The following is a 19,016-nucleotide window of genomic DNA, read 5'->3' as shown; positions in this document are numbered from 1 at the left end:
TTAACGGAAACCCTGACAGGCTGACCACACCGCTCGCGTCGCAAAATACTTTTAGAAATCTATGTTATTCAATTATTGCACCCACACTGCTCGCGCGCACCAACGAGCGTCTGCGTTGCCAAGAGTTAAAATAGAAATCAGTTCTATTTCTGACGCAGATCGCGCTGCAAGTCCAGCCTCTCCCATCCCCTCATTGGTTATACCCACGTGGGTGACCTAAAAGACGAAGGAGGTCAGTGGCGGTAATGCACCTAATTTATGAAAGTTGCCAATCGCAATATAAAGTCAAGAGAAGAAAAGGCCTGGAGGGAAGAGAGATGACTGGAAACGATTCGGTTGGCTGTTTTATTTGTGGATTAATTGGCAGAGTAGAGGACCTTGTGCATTTCAGGTAAAATAACTCAATGTTTATATCCCAGGACAAATTAGCTAGCAAGTGCAAGCTCACTAGCTAAATTGCCATAAATGTTTAATGCTTTTCGACCTGTCCCCAAATTAATATAATTGGTTCAGAGTTTTTGATATTTTAACCTGCGTGTCGTGATCGCTTTTGGTGTGGGGGGACAAAATACATTTATGCACGCACGCAGCCGATTTGGGTTCCGTGTGAGGTTTTATTTTTATTTTATTTTTATAGAAACACCATAATATTAATTAAGCCAAATTTCTTAATCATTCCCATATACTATGTTATTACAAAAATGGTTTTAAATTCTCTGGTAATGCCAATACGGAATACTATCAAATGCTTCTCAAAGATGCCCTCTGGTGGTCAAACTAGCAATAACAGAAAAAATGGCAGAATTAAATGACGTGCCACAGAATGCTGCGGCAGCACACAACTTTTAAAGGAGGAACCACTAGGTATTCCTTTTGTCCAGATGGGATACGGCAGTGTGCAGTGTGATGGTGATTGCGTCGTCTGTGGACCTGTTGGGGCGGTATACAAACTGAAGTGGGTCTAGGGTGGCCGCTAAGGTGATTCTTGTCTAGTCTCTCAAAGCACTTCATGATGACAGAAGTGAGTGCTATAGGGCGGTAGTAATTTAGTTCAGTTATCTTTGCTGCTTTGGGTACAGGAACAATGGTAGCCATCTTGAAGCATATGGGGACAACAGACTGGGATAGGGAGCAACTGAATATGTCCATAAACACACCAGCCAACTCGCCTGCGCATACTTTGAGGACGCGGCTAGGGATGCTATCTCGGCCAGCAGCCTTGCGAGGGTTAACACGTTTAAATGTTTTCCTCACGTCAGCCACGGAGAAGGGGGGGGGGGGGGGGGGGCGCAGTCCTTGTTAGCGGGCCGCAACGGTGGCAATGTGTTATCCTCAATGCGGGCAAAGAAGGTGTTTAGTTTGTCTGGAAGTGTGACAACGGTGTCTGACGTGAATGGTTTTCTTTTGTAGTCCGTGATTTCCTGTAGACCCTGCCACATACGTCTCATGTCTGAGCTGTTGAATTGCGACTTCACCTTGTCCCTGTACTGGCATTTTGCTTGTTTGATTGCCTTGCGGAGAGGAATAACTACACTGTTTATATTGTCATATTCCCAGACCTCTTTCCATGGTTAAATGCAGTGGCTCGTACTTTCAGTTTTGTGCAAATGCCACCATCCATCCACTGTTTCTGGTTAGGGTAGGTTTTAATAGTCACAGTGGGTACAACATCTCCAGTGCACTTTTTTTATAAATGCACTCACCGAGTCAGCGTATAGGTCGATGTTCTCTGAGGCTGACCGGAACACATTACAGTTCGCATGTTCAAAACAATCTTGAAGCTTGGCTTCCGATTTGTCGGACCAGCGTTTAATGGTTCTCGTCACTGGTACATCCTGTTTGACTTTCTGCCTATAAGACGGTAGGAGATAGATGGCGTTGTGGTCGGATTTGCCGAAGGAAGGGCGTTGTCTGCATCGTGGACGTTAGAGTAGCAGTGGTCGAGGATATTGCCCATACGCGTAGCGCAATCAATATGCTGGTAGAATATAGGTAGCCTTGTTCTCAAATTTGCTCTTTTAAAATTCCCAGCTACAATAAATGCAGCCTCAGGATATATGGTTTCCAGTTTGCATGTAGTCCAGTGAAGTTTCTTGTTGGCCGTCTTGGTGTCTGCTTGAGGGGGAATGTACACAGCTGTGACTATAACTGACGAGAATTCTGTTGGTAGGTAAAATGGCCGGCATTTGATTGCAAGGAATTCTAGGTCTGGTGAGCAGAAGGACTTGAGTTCCTGTATGTTGTTATGATTACACCATGAGTTGTTTTATAATCCATTCCACTGGCATTTCGCATAGATTCTTCCAACCCCAAAATTGGTTCCACACCCATCGCCATGTAACAATATCCCGGTATTGTTACTGGTCCTATGGTCAGAGACATGGGTAGTAGTCATATGGCTTTTGATTCTTACCCCTGTTACCCTGCTGAATTGTAGTACTTTTCCCTGTCATAAATTTTGCTTATTTCGAGCTCCCTTGCCCCGCTACACTCACTCTTCCAATGACCAACGACACCACATTTAAAACAATGCTCTGACGCTCTGCACCTGGGGATAGATTCACTGCTCTTTCCTCATTTCTTTCTTACCTTGGCTGTTAAAACCACTGTTAGTGACTTTCACTGTGGCCTTATTAATTAACCACACGCACGGCTACGAAGCGAGCAGAATTAGATTCCACTCTCAAAGCCATCCCAATGAAAATGTTGGTCCACTACCCCCTCAATAGCTGTTTTAATAACAGATTTCAAACCTGCCATCAAAGCAGATGTACAGTGCATTCAAAAAGTATTCAGACCCCTTCTCTTTTTCCACATTTTGTTACATTAGTTTTATTCTAAAATTGATTAATTTTAATTACTTATTTACATAAGTATTCAGACCCTTTGCTATGAGACTTGAAATTGAACTCAGGTGCATCCTGTTTTCATTGATCTTTCTTGTTTCTACAACTTGATTGGAGTCCCTCTGGTAAATTCAATTGATTTGACATGATTTGGAAAGTCACACACCTGTTTATATAAGATCACACAGTTGACAGTCCATGTCAGGTCAAAACCAAGCCATGAGGTCGAAGGAATTGTCCGTAGAGCTCTGAGACAAAACATTTCTGCAGCATTGAAGGTCCCCAAGAAGATGGTGGCCTCCATCATTTTAAAATGGAAGAAGTTTGGAACCACTGACTCTTCCTAGAGCTGGCCAAACTGAGCAATCAGGGGAGAAGAGCCTTGGTCACGGAGGTGACCTGGAACCCGACGGCCCCTCTGTTGGAGCTCTAGAGTTCCTCTGTGGAGATGGAAGAACCTTTGTCGTGGTAATTTCCTGTATTACTCAAAGAGAGAGAGAGAGCCAACCACACACAAGTCAGAGTTATATTATAAATTCCATCTTTAATATATAAGCTTCACCAAAGCCTTTTTTTTTACTCTCAGATCAATTCGGTGTCTATAAATGAATTCTCTGAGAGTTCTTACAAAACAATTCTTAGTTTCATTTATAGCCAAGATTACACCCCTCTCAACTTACAAAGAATCCTTTACCCGAAAGAGGAGTATCCTATCGCTAGACAGCATCAGTTATAAATCATTGTTCAGTTTGGTCTCCCAAGACAAGGTTTCAATCTCATTATTGGTACTTCACTGTCTACCAAAACATTACCTCATCCAATGGCATATATCAATTGTCAATCCTAGATACTCCCAAACCTGGACAAACTCCCTGAAGACAGTGAGCCTCTTAGGTCATATACCAGATCAAGATAAGGGCAACCTCAGAGGGGGCATACAATGGTTACAAACACTGCCAAACTCCTTCCCCCTGTGAGAAAAGTAGGGAGTGACTGGCGTACAGACATTGTATGAGAGAACTAACTGGTTCCCCATTAATAACGCCATCCCGTCACATGGTTTAAGATTATAGTTACAGACACATTCATAAGAAAACAACGTTCCATTCTGTCCTCCTCCCCTTCTGATATTCTACATAGCACCACATGGTTTAACATATACATTGACATATGAAGACAAGCCTGACCTCTCCCCTCTCTGGCCCCAAGTTACTAAGCCCTATCACAGAAGGGAAAAATGCACTGCCAATCCTATAGTCCAAAGGGCCCCATTCTAATCACAAGCATATGATGAAAATAACATCTTATCTATCTATGTTACTTAGCTAAATCTGATTCTGCCACGACACCTTCCAGAAGGACAACCATCTCTGCAGCACTCCACCAATCAGGCCTTTATAGTAGAGTGGCCAGACGGACACTCCTCACTAATAGGCACATGACAGCCCACTTGGAGTTTGCCAAAATTCACCTAAAGGACTCTGATCATGAGAAACAAGATTCTCTGGTCTGACGAAACCAAGAATTAACTCTTTGGCCTGAATGCCAAGCGTCACGTCTGGAGGAAACCTGGCACCATCCCTACAGTGAAGCTTGGTGGCGGCAGCATCATGCTGTGGGGATGTTTTTCAGTGGCAGGGTCCTGGAAACTAGTCAAGATCGAGGACCATTTTTGTTACTTCATTTTGTTAGTTCTCAGCGATCTACACCCCATAACGACAAAATGAAAACCTTTTTTTAATTGAATTTCAAATTTGCTAAAATGTTTTAAAATATCTCATTTACATAAGTATTCACACACCTGAGTCAATACTTTGTAGAAGCATCTTTGTCAGTGATTACAGCAGTGAGTCTTCCTGGGTAAGTCTCTAAGAGCTTTCTAAACCTGGATTGTGCAACATTTGCCCATTTATTCTTTTCAAAATCCTTAAAGCTGTCAAATTGTTTGTTGAGCATTGCTAGACAACCATTTTCAGGTTTTGCCATATATTTTCAAGTGGATTTAGGTCAACTGTAACTCGGCCACAGGAACATTCACTCTCTTCTTGGTAAGCAACTCCAGTGTAGATTTGGCCTTGTGTTTTAGGGTATTGTCCTGCTGAAAGATGAATTTATCTCCCAGTGTCTGGTGGAAAGCAGACTGAACCAGGTTTTCTAGGATTTTGCCGATGCTTAGCTCCGTTTCTCTTATCCTGGAAAAACTCCAGTCCTTAACTATTACATGCATACCCATAACATGATGCAGCCACCACTATGCTTGAAAATATGGAGAGTGGTACTCAGTAATGTATTGTATTTGCCCCAAATAACTTTTTGTCCTGAATATGTGTTAATTGATTTGCCATATTTTCTGCAGTGTTACTTTAGTGACTTGTTTCAAACAGGATGTACGCTCCCGTTACTTAGAAATGTCCTTGTTTTTGAAAGAAAATAAATTATTGTCCATTAAAATAATAACATCAGATTGATCAGAAATACAGTGTAGACATGTTAATGTTGTAGATGACTATTGTAGCTAGAAACGTCAGATTTTTTATTTTAAATGGAATATCTACATAGGCCCATTATCAGCAACCATCACTCCTGTGTTCCAATGGCACGTTGTTAGCTAATCCAAGTTTATAATTTTAAAAGGCTAATTGATCATTAGAAAACCCTTTTGCAACTATGTTAGCGCAGCTGAACTTGTGCTGATTAAAGAAGCAATAAAACTGGCCTCCTTTAGACTAGTTGAGTATTTGGAGCATCAGCATCTGTGGGTTCGATTACAGTCTGTCTTACAGAAACTGATGAGTTTCAGAAGAAAGATATTAGTCTTTTTTATGTATATTTTTTTAGCCCTTTTTCTCTCCAATTTCATGGTATCCAATTGGTAGTTAGTCTTGTCTCATCGCTGCAACTCCTGTACGGACTCGGGAGAGGCGAAGGTCGAGAGCCGTGCGTCCTCCGAAAAACAACCCAACCAAGTCGTACTGCTTCTTGACACAATGCCCATTTAAACCGGAAGCCAGTCGCACCAATGTGTAGGAGGACACACCGTACAACAGCGTGCACTGCGCCCGGCCCGTCACAGGAGTCGCTAGTGCGCGATGGGTCAAGGACCTCCCTGCTGGCCAAACCCTCCCCTAACCTGGATGACGCTTGGCCAATTGTGTGCCGCCCCATGGGTCTCCCGGTTGCAACCAGCTGCGACAGAGCCTGGACTCAAACCCAGAATCTCTACTGGCACAGCTAGCACTGCGATGCAGTGCCTTAGACCACTGCCCCACTTGGGAGGCCCCCGTCAGTCTATTATTTTTCTGAGAAATGAAGGCTATTCCGTGTGAGAAATTGCCAAGAAACTGAAGATCTTGTACAACTCCCTTCACAGAACGGCGCAAACTGGCTCTAACCAGAATAGAAAGAGGAGTGGGAGGCCCCTGTGCACAACTGAGCAGGAGGACAAGTACTTTCGAGTGTCTAGTTTGAGAAACGGACACCTCACAAGTGCCCAACTGGCAGCTTCATTAAATAGTACCCACAAAACACCAGTCTCAACGTCAACAGTGAAGAGGCGACTTCGTGATGCTGGCCTTCTAGGCAGAGTTGCAAAGAAAAAGTCATATCTGACTGGCCAATAAAATATTAAGATGGGCAAAAGAACAGACACTGGATGGAGGAAAAATTTGAAAAAAGTCTTAGACAGAAGAATTTAAGTTTGAGGTGGTCAGATCACAAAGAAGAACATTGGTGAGATGCAGAAAATATGCTGGAGGAGTGCTTGACGTCTGTCATGCATGGTGGAGGCAATGTGATAGTCTGGGGGTGCTTTGGTGATAAAGTGGGAGATTTGTACAGGGTGAAAGGAATCTTGAAGGAAGGCTATCACATTTTGCAATGCCATGCCATACCCTGTGGACGGTGCTTAGTTGGAGCCAATTTCCTCCAACAGGACAATGACCCAAAGTACAGCTTCAAACTCTGCAATAACTATTTTGGGAAGAAGCAGTCAGCTGGTATTCTGTCTATAATGGAGTGGCCAGCACAGTCACCGGAGCTCAACCCTTTTGAGCTGTTGTGGGAGCAGCTTGACCGTATGTTATGTAAAGAAGTGTCCATCAAGCCAATCCAACTTGTGGGAGGAGCGTCAGGAAGCATGGGGTGAAATATCTTCGGATTACCTCAAATTGACAAATGGAATGCCAAAGGTCTGCAAGGCTGTAATTTCTGCAAATGGAGTATTCTTTGACAAAAGCAAAGTTTGAAGGTGACAATTATTATTTCAATTAAAAATCATTATTTATAACCTTGTCAACGTCTTGACTATTTCCTTTTCATTTTGCAACTAATTTCATGTATGTTTTCATGGAAAACAAGCCCATTTCTAAGTGACCCCTAACTTTTGAACGATAGTGTATGTTTTGGAATATTTTTGTGTACAGGCTTCCTTCTTTTCACTGTCATTTAGGTTAGTATTGTGAGTAACTACAATGTTGTTGAACCTGCCTCAGTTTTTTCTTTCACAGGCATGAACTCTAACTGTTTTAAAGTAACCATTGCTCTCATGGTGAAATCCCTGAGCGGTTTCTTTCCTCTCCGGCAACTGAGTTAGGTGTGTAATTAATAACTTCACTATGCTCAAAGGGATATTCGATGTCTGCTCTTAATTTTTTTTTTCACATCTACCAATAGGTGTCCTTTTGCGAGTCATTGGAAAACCTCCCTGGTCTTTGTGGTTGAATCTGTGTTTGAAAATCACTGCTCAACTGAGGGACCTTTCCAATTATCTGTATGTGTAGGGTACAGAGATCAGGTGGTCATAAAAATCATGTTAAAAAATATTATTGCACACAGTGAGTCCATGAGTGAGTTGCTCGCTAGCCTAACTAACATTCATGGGCAACATTAGCTAGTTAACATTAGCCTTCTACATCTAGCTACATATTTAACTTATATCCTCTCAGGACAGGGGTACAACAATGTATGAATTAATGGTTGGATCAGAATCGCCGTTATAATCATTGGCCAGTACGGAGAATTCCAAATCCCTATCTCCGTCCATGGCTGATTTTAGGGTGGCTACCTAGCCACCGGAAGACAATGACACAATGCGGCAATTCAAGTTTTTTTCTGGACGTTCTGCTTTAGATGTGATGTGATTTGTGTGAAGCCAAATCCAAACTGGCTTTCCTTGACACTTAATATATTTATATATATATATATATATTTTTTTTTTGGTGCGCCAGGACCATTCAGTTGTTCACTCAATGTAGCTCAACGCTGATTGACTATTTATTTTTACATGTTATCAAGGGAGGCAAAATGCTTGCTGATTTCCCTTGCATTGAATGCTATGGTTGGCAACAAGGTCATTCCTTTTGTCCAGACAGCATCAGGTAGATGAGCTGCACACACTGAGAAAGAGGTGCGCTGTTTCGCTTGCTCGGATGCTTTCGCTGGTGAGATGCATTCGGCCTCCTGCAAAATGAAGGAAAACGCTGTAATATACATCAGAGACGTAAGATACGTTATTTTATGTTTCTTGGTACATTTTTGTGCCAAGCTTCCCTTGGCATCCATGAGTACATGCCACTAAATCAATGGTTTTTGTTTAGCATACATTTTAATAGGTGTAATGCTGTTACCTTGGAATTGCCCTGAACTGTCAGGCCTATATGATGAAGTGTTTACTATAGGCAGAATGCTTAGCTCCACTCAAGGGAGCGTTTCTGTAAAAACTTCTGCTGCGCAAACAGGATTTCCTCTTCATCTGATTGATTTGGATTTGTTCTGTTATGCCAGTTAAAACCATTCACATGGACAGGCCCATGATTTGCAAGTTTACAGTAATGTTCTCACTGTTTATTACTCCTGCATAAAGGTGACCTTGAAGACTGACTGATTTCAAACGGTCTTGCATACTCTAACTTATTAACAGTGTACCACTTTTTCTTTGTCCAAAAGCACCCGGTGGTGTAAGGCAGCCTCTGTTCAAATGTGGCTGATTCTCTAAGGCTTTCTGCAGGGAGACTGGGTAAATAGTCTGATACAGAGAAGTGGGTAGCTGAGAAGTTAGAGCAGATCTGACTTCACCCACTGAGCTAGGACCTTACGCTCAGAGGGCACCATTGTTCAGGCTGTAATCATATGCAAAACACAAGCTCCATGCTCCTTTTGGTAGTATGTCATTCTAAATAAGAATTTGTTCTTAACTCACTTGCCTAGTTAAATATATAAAATCTGTTGATTTCACATGACTGGCAATACAGATATGCATCTGTTGGTCACAGATACCTTAAAAAATATATATATATTAACTAGGGGCGTGGATCAGAAAACCAGTCAGTATCTGGTGTGACCCCTATGCAGCGTGATAAATCTCCTTCGCATAGAGTTGATCAGGCTGTTGATTGTGGCCTGTGGAATGTTATCCCACTCTTCAATAGCTGCGAAATTGGTGGGAACTGGATCATGCCGTTGTACACGTCAATCCAGAGCATCCCAAACATGCTCAAAACGTGACATGTCTGGTAATTATGCAGGCCTTAAAGAACTGGGACAATTTCAGGTTCCAGGAATTGTGTACGGATCCTTGAGACATGGCCATGCATTAGCATGCTGAAACATGAGGTGATGGCGGCGGATGAGTGGACGACAATGGGCATTCAGGATCTCATCACGGTATCTCTGTGCATTCAAATTGCTATTGATAAAATGCAATTGTGTTTGTTGTCTGTAGCTTATGCATGCCCATACTATAACCCCACCACCACAATGGGGCACTCTGTTCACAACGTTGACATCAGCAAACTGCTCGCCCACACGGTGCCATGCACACTGTCTGGCATCTGCACGGTACAGTTGAAACCGGGATTCATCTGTGAAGAGCACACTTCTCCGGTGTACAAGTGGCTATTTTCCTGAGGCTCCTCAATGCTAATGTGTCCCTGTGATCCCTCATACTATGTATCCTAAATCCCTTTCATAATGTTGATTCTTCCTACGTGCCTTTGTGATAATTATTTTGCCTTGTTGCCATGGGGGAGGCTGCATAAGCAGCATAAAGAGTCTTTATTGTGTATGTGGTATATCCCAAATTATATAGAATTGAGCTGGTCTTTCTGTCCCTCAGGATTATGCCTAATACTTAAGCCCCTGATGTACGTAAATCTGATGTTTTTCTGTCCTATATACAAGCTGATGTAATGTTTCCAATGCATGGTTTTAGAGGAGAGGCTTAATGACACACAGTAGGACTGCTATAATAAACGCTCTCCTCCCAGATCAAATGGAATAAAGGGTCTCTAACGTGACCTCATCGCTTACCGTTCTCCTGCTCACTCCTATTTGAATCATGTATGGTCACATTACAGGAAATTAACAATTAATTGTTGGAGCAAAATGTTGGCTGTGTTGGTGTTGCATTCTAAACATTTTAAATAGTTATTTTTTAAATGTTTTTATTTGTCTGTTGCTTAACCTAACGTAGCAGGCGTAAAAGAAATGGCTGAGCAGAGTCCCCACATCCGGTTTTCAGGGAAAACCGAAGGTAGGTTGAAGACACTGTTCCTGAAAACCAGATGTCTCCAATTGTCAGAGGAAGCAGATTAATAATGTAATTTAAACACTGAACACGTTCTTCTCTCTACTCCAACAGAAACAGCTGAAGGCAGAGGCCAAGAAAGCCATTGGTCAGCTGCAAGTCCGGACCGTGAAACGGGGAGATAAGGTAACCGTTCAAGTACAGTCCAGATGTGTTTATTGTTATTATGCATGACTTTCAGGGTCATATGCAAATATGGATGTTTCAAACTGGGAACACATGGCATATACAAGTTTTACTGTGTGTTTTATGATTCTTTGACTATAATTTAATATTTAGTTTGTATTAACCTCTGAGCTGCCTCTCCAAAAGAAAAAAACATTTTAAAGTTACATAAACACAAAGTATTGATCATTATGATCATATTACAGAACATTTAGTATGTCAAAGAAAATAATAAAAATGTGAGCCTACTCCCCCAACCCCACCCATCCAACATTTTTCCATCCGGCCCTGCCACCTAGAAACCATCTTTTCCACTCCTTTCCACCCCCCCTGTGTTGGGGGTGGAAAGGTGCGTAAAGTGCAAATCAATCCCAGAACAACAGCAAAGGACCTTGTGAAGATGCTGGAGGAAACAGGTACAAAAGTATCTATATCCACAGTAAAACGAGTCCTATATCGACATAACCTGACAGGCTGCTCAGCAAGGAAAAAGCCACTGCTCCAAAACCACCATTAAAAAAAAAAGCCAGACTACGGTTTGCAACTGCACATGGGGACAAAGATCGTACTTTTTGGAGAAATATCCTCTGGTCTGATGAAACAAAAACAGAACTGTTTGGCCATAATGACCATCGTTATGTTTGGAGGACAAAGGGGGACACTTGCAAGGCGAAGAACACCATCCCAACCGTGAAGCACGGGGGTGGCAGCATCATATTGTGGGGGTGCTTTGCTGCTGGAAGGACTGGTGAACTTCACAAAATAGATAGCACCATGAGGCAGGAAAATTATGGGGATATATTGAAGCAACATCTCAAGACATCAGTCAGGAAGTTAAAGTTTGGTCTCAAATGGATCTTCCAAATGGACAATGACCCCAAGCATACTTCCAAAGTTGTGGCAAAATGGCTTAAGGACAACAAAGTAAAGGTATTGGAGTGGCCATTACAAAGCCCTGACCTCAATCCTATAGAAAATTTGTGGGCAGAACTGAAAAAGCGTGTGCGAGCAAGGAGGCCTACAAACCTGACTGTTACACCAGCTCTGTCAGGAGGAGTGGGCCAAAATTTAGTTAAACAATTTAAAGGCAATGCTACCAAATACTAATTGGGTGTGTGAACTTCTGAGCTACTGGGAATGTAATGAAATAAATAAAAGCTGAAATAAATCATTCTCTCTACTATTATTCTGACATTTCACATTCTTAAAATAAAGTGGTGATCCTAACTGACCTAAAACAGGACATGTTTACTAGGATAAAATGTCAGGAATTCTGAAACTGAGTTTAAATATTTGGCTACGGTGTATGTAAACTTCCGACTTCAACTGTATATTGACGAAGTTGTTGTGAAGATGGGGAGGGATATGTCTGTTTTTTTTTATAAAAAATAAGTTTAACAAATTAACTTTACTAGTTGTACAGGCTCTGCTCTTGTCCCTTCTTGATTACAGTCCGGTTATATGGTAAAGTGCAGAAAAGAAAGACCAGAGCTGTGTTCGAATACCCATACTAACATACTGTATACTACATACTTAATGAGTATATACAATTAGTTCATTTTAGTATACTGTAAACCAGTGATTCCCTAGCGTTTTATAGTCCTGTACCCCTTCAAACATTCAACCTCCAGCTGCATACCAGCTAGCACCAGTGTCAGCGCACTCTCAAATGTTGTTTTTTGCCATCATTGTAAGCCTGCCACACACATACTATACGATACATTTATTAAACATAAGAATGAGTGTGAGTTTTTGTCACAACCCGGCTTGTGGGAATATTTCAAATTTGTCTACCATGACTAGTTTTGCGCATGACTCACTCGCTATGAAATACGGGAACTGGGCAAACAGATGCGTACTCTGAGAGACAGTGGAAAAAGTTGTCAAATCAAAATGACAGCTCTCTACTGCACAAAATATATGCAAGTATATTGGCCGCCAGTGATTTTCATCAGTTGATTTTAGCTTGTTGTAGCCTGGCTGCTAGCTCGCTTCACTGATAAACACAGGGATGGAATTTTTGATAGCTCGCTAAGGATGGTGGGCAATGCACAGATTAACAGTGTGTAGCTTGTCTCTAGTGATGGGGGGGGGGATTGAGTTTCATATCGCAATTATTCTTGACTATTATATCTATCTTTTTTTTTTTTGCTTCTGTAGGTAGCTAGCGCTACTCGGCTGTACCTGCGCCAAAACTCCAGAATTTTTCATCCTAAAGCTTGTTCTCCATCTTCTTATGTAATAGTGAGCCAACATTTTCAGCACTTTTATTTCCCTGACAGCTTTTCTCATGCTCTCCCTTGTCTCTCTGCAACAGACATAGTGAGCAATATGTTTGGAACCACAAATTGCAATAAAATATCAGTATCGAATTGCAATACATATAGAATCGTGAGAATCGCAATACATAACGTATCGGCATATAAGTATTGTCTATTGTATCATGAAGTCTCTGGCAATTCCCAGCCCTTGTCTCTTATTTACTTTCGTTTGACAGCTTGCGGATGAAGTTGTAGACATGTTCCTAGCAGTCAGTCCATACTTCAATATGTTTCCAAAGCACCAATCGCTACATTGTAATGTTGGGTCAGCTAAAAGCACAGCGCAGCAGACTCGATGTTGTACTGACTCGGGGCAGCGCAGGCTGTTCGCTGCTTTCGCTTACCTTTCTCAGCAATTTTTCCTACTTGACGACGTGCGGAGCGCTTTATATGTGTGGCAAGTAATAAAAAATAAAGATGCATATTTCTAACTAACGTTATAGCATTGTTGTTGGATATTTGTTGTATTTTTTTCTCTTTATGATAATGATCGACCTGTTAGTGGTAGTTTTGTAATAACTGCACTGTGATTATAATTTTGTGAAGGGGGGGGATTTGGTTAGGGAATTGTTTTTCTTAACGTTAACATCCCAATTTTGTTTAAACTAGGCTTGTCAACATTTTACAAACGATATGATACCAGGCCAAGTATCATGATACCGAGTAGTATCGCGATACCACAGTGGGGAAACATTTGTGGCCGGGCATCCTGTTCGCCCTGTCCCCCAGACGCTTGTTCACGTTTTCTAAGCATTCTCCAAAGACCTGTCTCTGAAATTCACACTTCTACATAATGCAACACATTGAATTCAACTTCACACTGTTCACTGTATAATAGAATACTGCATATAATGGCTGATTTGCTCATATTTGCAAAGCCTACCTGTGATTTGGCTGGATGAATGGGAGGAAAGAATATACATCAGTTTACATTGAGTTTATAAACTCAGCAAAAAAAGAAACATCCTCTCACTGTCAACTGCGTTTATTTTCAGCAAACTTAACATGTGTAAATATTTGTATGACCATAAAAAGATTCAACAACTGAGACATAAACTGAACAAGTTCCACAGACATGTGACTAACAGAAATGGAATAATGTGTCCCTGAACAAAGGGGGGCGGTCAAAAGTAAGTCAGTATCTGGTGTGGCCACCAGCTGCATTAAGTACTGCAGTGCATCTCCTCCTCATGGACTGCACCAGATTTGCCAGTTCTTGCTGTGAGATGTTACCCCACTCTTCCACCAAGGCACCTGCAAGTTCCCGGACATTTCTGGGGTGAATGGCCCTAGCCCTCACCCTCCGATCCAGCAGGTCCCAGACGTGCTCAATGGGATTGAGATCCGGGCTCTTCACTGGCCATGGCAGAACACTGACATTCCTGTCTTGCAGGAAATCATGCACAGAACAAGTAGTATAGCTGGTGGCATTGTCATGCTGGAGGGTCATGTCAGGATGAGCCTGCAGGAAGGTTACCACATGAGGGAGAAGGATGTCTTCCCTGTAACGCACAGCGTTGCGATTGCCTGCAATGACAACAAGCTCAGTCCGATGATGCTGTGACACACCGCCCCAGACCATGACGGACCCTCCACCTCCAAATCGATCCCGCTCCAGAGTACAGGCCTCGGTGTAACGCTCATTCCTCTGATGATAAACACGAATCCGACCATCACCCCTGGTGAGACAAAACTGCGACTCGTCAGTGAAGAGCACTTTTTGCCAGTCCTGTCTGGTCCAGCGACGGTGGGTTTGTGCCCATAGGCGACGTTGTTGCCGGTGATGTCTGGTGAGGACCTGCCTTACAACAGGCCTACAAGCCCTTAGTCCAGCCTCTCTCAGCCTATTGCGGACAGTCTGAGCACTGATGGAGGGATTGTGCTTTCCTGGTGTAACTTGGGCAGTTGTTGTTGCCATCCTATAACTGTCCCGCAGGTGTGATGTTCGGATGTACCGATCGTGTGCAGGTGTTATATGTGGTCTTCCACTGCGAGGACGATCAGCAGTCTGTCTCGTCTCCCTGTAGCGCTGTCTTAGGCGTCTCACAGTACGGACATTGCAATTTATTGCCCTGGCCACATCTGCAGTCGTCATGCCTCCTTACAGCATGCCTAAGGCACGTTCACACAGAAGAGCTGGGACCCTTGGCATCTTTCTTTTGGTGTTTTTCAGAGTCAGGACACTAGAGGCCTTTTTACTAAGTTTTCATAACTTTGACCGTAATTGCCTACTGTCTGTAAGCTGTTAGTGTTTAGTGACCGTTCCAAATCAAATTTATTTATATAGCCCTTCTTACATCAGCTGATATCTCAAAGTGCTGTACAGCAACCCAGCCTAAAACCCCAAACAGCAAGCAATGCAGGTGTAGAAGCACAGTGGCTAGGAAAAACTCCCTAGAAAGGCCAAAACCTAGGAAGAAACCTAGAGAGGAACCAGGCTATGAGGGGTGGCCAGTCCTCTTCTGGCTGTGCCGGGTGGAGATTATAACAGAACATGGCCAAGATGTTCAAATGTTCATAAATGACCAGCATGGTCAAATAATAATAATCACAGTAGTTGTCGAGGGTACAGCAAGTCAGCACCTCAGGAGTAAATGTCAGTTGGCTTTTCATAGCCGATCATTAAGAGTATCTCTACCGCTCCTGCTGTCTCTAGAGAGTTGAAAACAGCAGATCTGGGACAGGTAGCACGTCCGGTGAACAGGTCATTGTTCCATAGCCGCAGGCAGAACAGTTGAAACTGGAGCAGCAGCACGGCCAGGTGGACTGGGGACAGCAAGGAGTCATCATGCCAGGTAGTCCTGAGGCATGGTCCTAGGGTTCAGGTCCTCCGAGAGAGAGAAAGAGAGAATTAGAGAGAGCATACTTAAATTCACACAGGACACCAGATAAGACAGGAGAAGTACTCCAGATATAACAAACTGACCCTAGCCCCCCGACACAAACTACTGCAGCATAAATACTGGAGGCTGAGACAGGAGGGGTCAGGAGACACTGTTCCACAGGTGCATGTTCATTAACTGTTTATGGTTCATTGAACAAGCATGGGAAACAATGTTAAAACCCTTTACAATTAAGATATGTTTATTTATTTGGATTTTTACAAATGATCTTTGAAAGACAGGGTCCTGAAAAAGTGTGTGTGTAGATAGATGCTCGTGAAGAGCGGACAGAGCGAAAGAAGCAGGTGAATGAAAGCAAATATATGCTTAATCCGTAAATGTGGTCGGAGGCGCTGTATGGACGGTGTGACGCAAATACGAAGCCTCCGGAGGCATGCAGAGGCCAAGTTGAGCTCCGTACCACATCGCCGTGCCCCGCCCAGCTTTTGTAAAAATGCAGAGGGCTCGCATTGACGTGATTGACTCACTTCCTTGACTACTTCTTCACGGAGCAGTGCAGAGCTGTTGTGAAGACTTCTGCAGAGGCCGTATCACTGTAAATGCTGCACTGCCGATGCAGATTGACCATGCAGCGCTGATTACAACTGCCACAAGTGATATGAAAGTGAAATGGATTTTATTGGACCTGTGCATACTAGAGACTAGTAGCTGTTGCTTCAATTCAACTGAATTTATAAACAAAACTGATTTTAAAAATGTATAGCAGGTACCACCAGCAGGTTCTTTAGATCGGTAGGGATGAAAATGTCGGTAGAATCATATGTACTACGGTATTATAAAATGTTGGTATCATGACGTTTTGGTACTGGTATACCATGCAACACTAGTTTTAAATGTTCACACCCTCAATGTATGCTCAGTGCCACTACAATCTATTTTTAAACCTGTCTTTCAGGAGACTGGGCCTGATGCTGACACCTGTGCAGTGTGTATTGACGCTTACAAGTCTGGCGACGTGCTGACCATTCTCACCTGCAAGTATGTACCGAACTGCAGTGGCTTTTACCTTGTTTAATATTGACAAATGGAGTAGAGTAGTCCTACCTGGTCTGCTATTCCAATTACCTTCATTTTGTGATTGTCATCATTATTCTTATGTGTTTATTTTGGTTTAACTTTCCAGTCATTTCTTCCACAAGACCTGCATTGAGCCCTGGCTAATGGAGCACAGGACCTGCCCCATGTGTAAATGTGACATCCTCAAGGCCTTGGGAGTAGAGGTAGGCAACTATACCTTGCATCATGACCTAGTACTTTGAAATAACCTTTGCCTGTCATTCACTGAAATTCTTGATTAAAGACTGTTTTAGATTAAAAATACTATTTACACTGCTAGTGGTTATTGTTTAAGAAGAATAGGCACACATGCAAGATTGCTGTTTAAGGGTTGCAAGTTGAAACACCCATAGTTGGACCTGAAATTGCTTTGTTTTTATGAAAGTGATGATATTCATCTATCCAACTTAATCCCCCTGAGCAGCAGCCGGAAGAGGACCAGCCCAGTCATCAGTTGAACATGCAGCCAGACATGACGTCCTACCCCAGGGTTCTAGTCCCAGAGGACACCCGCAGTGAGACAGCCTCCGCAGGCTATGCTTCTGTACAATGCACAGAGGAGCACAGCAACCCAGCAGATGAGACCCACGTGTATGAGAGTAAGACACACAATTTACATTGAGGCAGAAAATAATTTCAGTAAGTCTTTTAACATCACAAGAATTGTTTTTGATAGCTTTTTCACATCATTAGCAATGTCTATAGAGATAAGGGGGAGTATTTTATTTCAGTTGGTAGTGGTACCTCTGTGTGGGTTCTTTGGGAGATGCTGGCTTTCACGTTAGCTCGATAATATGTGCTGAAGCCCTTGCTCAAGACATACCATGTGAAGTTTGCCACCCATATTTGAATTATAGTGGTTAGATATTCCCGTTAACTTTTCTGATTCTATTTTTGTTTACTTATTTTGATTGCTGTAAGTAGATATAAACAACTCCACTACAAAGTCTTCCTGATCAAACAATCAGCATTGTTCTTACTGTCTGGGATTAAAAGGCCTCCTTTCCGTCTCTGTTTAGCTTGCCTATCCATTGACATCTGTATGAGTGATTGTGCCAAAGTAATTATTGACCAGCAGGCAGTTTTTTTTGTACGGTTTTCTAGCAGCACATGTGGGGCTTGACTGACTGGTAATCATGTTCGTGTTGCAGCGTTGGGGCACCATCCTGGCCCAGGGTCAATCCAGGTGGACATCCTCCAGCCCCATTATGACAACCTCGCCTTTGAGGGCAACTCACGAAACCAACGGGAACCCCTAACATGAATGGGATGCTCACTCCAAGCACTAGATGTTGGCTAATGGGACTGGCACCACAATCAATTACATTTGAAGATGTTTCCTGTGGTCATGAAGCAAGGGAAACCAGGAATGTGGGTCTGATATTATTCATAGGGAAAGAGGGCTTGACCTATATATGCATATCAATTTACATGAAATTGAAGAGGCAATCCTTCGATGCACTTGTCTGAGTTTGGAAATGGTACTGTCCAGTTTCATTCTGATTTAATTGTACTTTTTAATAATATGATTTGTTATTTGATTACGTTTCTTGAGGCTTAATTACTTCAGTCAATGTATCACTTCCATCAGTTACTGATTTTAAATTGTTTCAATATGCTAATTTAACACTACTACTGTCCTTTAATGGAGTTAATAGGAAACAGTTCTAATGACAAAGTTCTAGAGGCAGTATGCAAATTCAGTTTAAAAGACCCTTTAGATTTTGAAACATAAAATAATGCAGTAGTTAATGTATCAGTAAAAGTAGGGTTGCTACATTCCAGTAACTCCCAAAATCCCCAGGTTTTCCAGAAATCCTGTTTTGAGGGAGCCGGATTTCCTCCTGATTCCATATATTTAGTCCAACCAGGTTTTGTGGAAAACCGCAGCTATATGGGGAAAATTACTGGATTTTTACAACCCTAAGTATGTAATTTTCTGAAGGTTTGCTGCTTTACACATTTTCTAATACTATTTGTTGCATGGAAAATGTATTTTACACTGCTATTCAAAGTTCCAATGTACTTTTACTGATATGTCTTCTAAGCATTGATTTTATTTAAAGTAACTGTCCAGTGTTTCCAGATTGTCTATAAAATATGACCTATAATTAATTACAATATAAGTTAAAACATTTTGGAA

General features: G+C 42.3%; 1 protein-coding gene across 2 annotated transcripts in view; it reads left to right on the top strand.

Moving 5' to 3' along the window:
• LOC120057183 (E3 ubiquitin-protein ligase RNF128-like) overlaps positions 1 to 18,414 on the top strand; it is a 31,582-nt gene extending 13,168 nt beyond the window's left edge. Inside the window, exons 3-7 of one of the 2 annotated variants that reach the window (XM_039005661.1) lie at positions 10,483 to 10,554; positions 16,713 to 16,795; positions 16,941 to 17,037; positions 17,298 to 17,472; positions 18,025 to 18,414. In XM_039005661.1, the coding sequence (XP_038861589.1) occupies positions 10,483 to 10,554; positions 16,713 to 16,795; positions 16,941 to 17,037; positions 17,298 to 17,472; positions 18,025 to 18,137 (540 nt within the window). In that variant the 3' untranslated portion in view covers positions 18,138 to 18,414. Of the gene's footprint in view, positions 1 to 10,482; positions 10,555 to 16,712; positions 16,796 to 16,940; positions 17,038 to 17,297; positions 17,513 to 18,024 lie in introns of both variants that reach the window. The other variant, XM_039005662.1, reaches the window with a different exon arrangement.
• The last annotated feature ends 602 nt before the right edge of the window (positions 18,415 to 19,016 follow it).

The sequence above is a fragment of the Salvelinus namaycush genome, chromosome 12 (assembly GCF_016432855.1).
Source record: "Salvelinus namaycush isolate Seneca chromosome 12, SaNama_1.0, whole genome shotgun sequence".
NCBI lineage: Eukaryota > Metazoa > Chordata > Actinopteri > Salmoniformes > Salmonidae > Salvelinus > Salvelinus namaycush.
This window is presented reverse-complemented; position numbering and strand designations above follow the sequence as displayed.